This window comes from Puntigrus tetrazona, chromosome 24 (assembly GCF_018831695.1).
Source record: "Puntigrus tetrazona isolate hp1 chromosome 24, ASM1883169v1, whole genome shotgun sequence".
In the NCBI taxonomy this organism is placed as follows: Eukaryota; Metazoa; Chordata; class Actinopteri; order Cypriniformes; family Cyprinidae; genus Puntigrus; species Puntigrus tetrazona.
The window spans coordinates 59,087-60,713 of NC_056722.1; the positions used below are offsets into that span (position 1 = coordinate 59,087).

At 33.9% G+C, this 1,627-nt stretch overlaps 1 protein-coding gene across 1 annotated transcript in view; it reads right to left on the bottom strand.

Annotated features, from left to right (window-relative positions):
• LOC122330166 (band 4.1-like protein 3) overlaps positions 1-1,627 on the bottom strand; it is a 4,366-nt gene that overhangs the window by 1,794 nt on the left and 945 nt on the right. The window contains exons 3-5 of the mRNA XM_043227028.1: positions 1,110-1,214; positions 985-1,027; positions 821-896 (exon numbers count right to left, since the gene is read on the bottom strand). Of these exons, the coding sequence (XP_043082963.1) occupies positions 821-896; positions 985-1,027; positions 1,110-1,214 (224 nt within the window). The remainder of the gene's footprint in view (positions 1-820; positions 897-984; positions 1,028-1,109; positions 1,215-1,627) is intronic.

A 1,627-nucleotide genomic window follows, 5' to 3' on the forward strand; every position in this document is an offset into this window, starting at 1 on the left:
ACACAGAGACACACACACACACACACATAGACATACACACACACACAGAGACACACACACACATTCTTTAGTGCTTTCTCAGATTTCTTTGTATTATTTAACATTTTCTTCTTTTTTTAACTATTTCTTATTTATATGGCAAAAAAGTATTATATTATATACACATTTATTTATCAGGATAAACTCATCAAAGGTATTATAAATATATAAACAAAAGGGTATATATTTTAAGGAATATATTTTCCAAAAAATATTTTACTCAAACTCAAAAAACTCAAAAATGTAAATATAATAAAAAAATGACCACCAGGGTTACTAGAATTAGCTAAAATTGTAATTAAAATTAAAACCATTAAAAAAATTATCTTTGAAAATAAAGATATAAATCACTTTTCACTTCAGCTAGTGCTCAAGGCATTTATTAAAATAATCTGATAAATTAAAATAAATAAAACTTATATAGATATGCAGACGTTTATTTAAAAAACAGTACTAAAAATAACAAAAAAACACAACAAAATTAACAAGACACTAACTTATTAATATAAAATTATATGAAATGCTAGAAATTTACAAAACAATTGATTAGAAATAGAAATAAAAATTGAGTTTCACTTCAGAAAACCAGAACAACATAAAAAAGCAATTAGTGTTTATTCTCAATTAAAGGTTTTGTTAAAAACACAGTAAAATAAACACTGAAAAAAAGGACTAAAATATATCCAAATGGTAAATATATTTAGACTAGCTATATATTTTCCTGATATATTTGTGGCATTAAAGCGCTCTGGAAGGTGTTTCTCTCAGCTCTGACTCTGACCTGGTGATGTCTTCAGAAAGCAGCGCCGGCTCCGGAGGATAAAACTTCACGTTGAACGAGAAATTCCAGGCGACGCCTGAATCGAAACACAATCACAAACACACTCAGTCTCTGACGGAGAACACAGACGGATCAGACAGACGTTCCTCTCCAGAGCTCTTCACCTCTGATCTGCTTCTTCATGTCTTTGGCAGGATCCAGCCAGTTCTGAAACGAAGCGTTCAGATGAGTCACGACTCACCGAATCAGTGTTCAAAGCTTCACCGAATCCAAACGAACCAAACCCTACCTTCTGGTTCTCCACATCCCGGAACGTGACGCCAAAGTAATCTCTCTCCAGAAGATTGAGATGTTCGCAGACCTTGTCGAACAGAACCTGACCTTTATCACGCTTCTGCAAAAAAAACCAAAACATGGTCACAAACACACTGAAAAACACGAAATGAATGAGGTGAGATTCGTTCTGAAACAAATCTAATGAGTCATTTGTTCTCTTTAAATATGGATGCAACCAGAGCTGCTGCTGTTTTCTGGCAAAAACTAATATGAAACAGCATCTGTGTGTTCTCATCTCTCTAATGAGCTGATCCAGAGACGCTCTCCAGAGCCTTCCCATGATGCACTCTGACTGCTTCTTCTGAATCTGTTCACAGTCCTGGATGCTCCGGTTAAACATGCACTAATTGACACATTTCCAGCGCGGAAAAACAGACCGAATAAAGTCAAATTCATAATTCTTCTTGTCAAATTAGAGTTTTTTCAGAGGGTTTTGTTTACATAATATATGTTCTATCTATATTTATCACG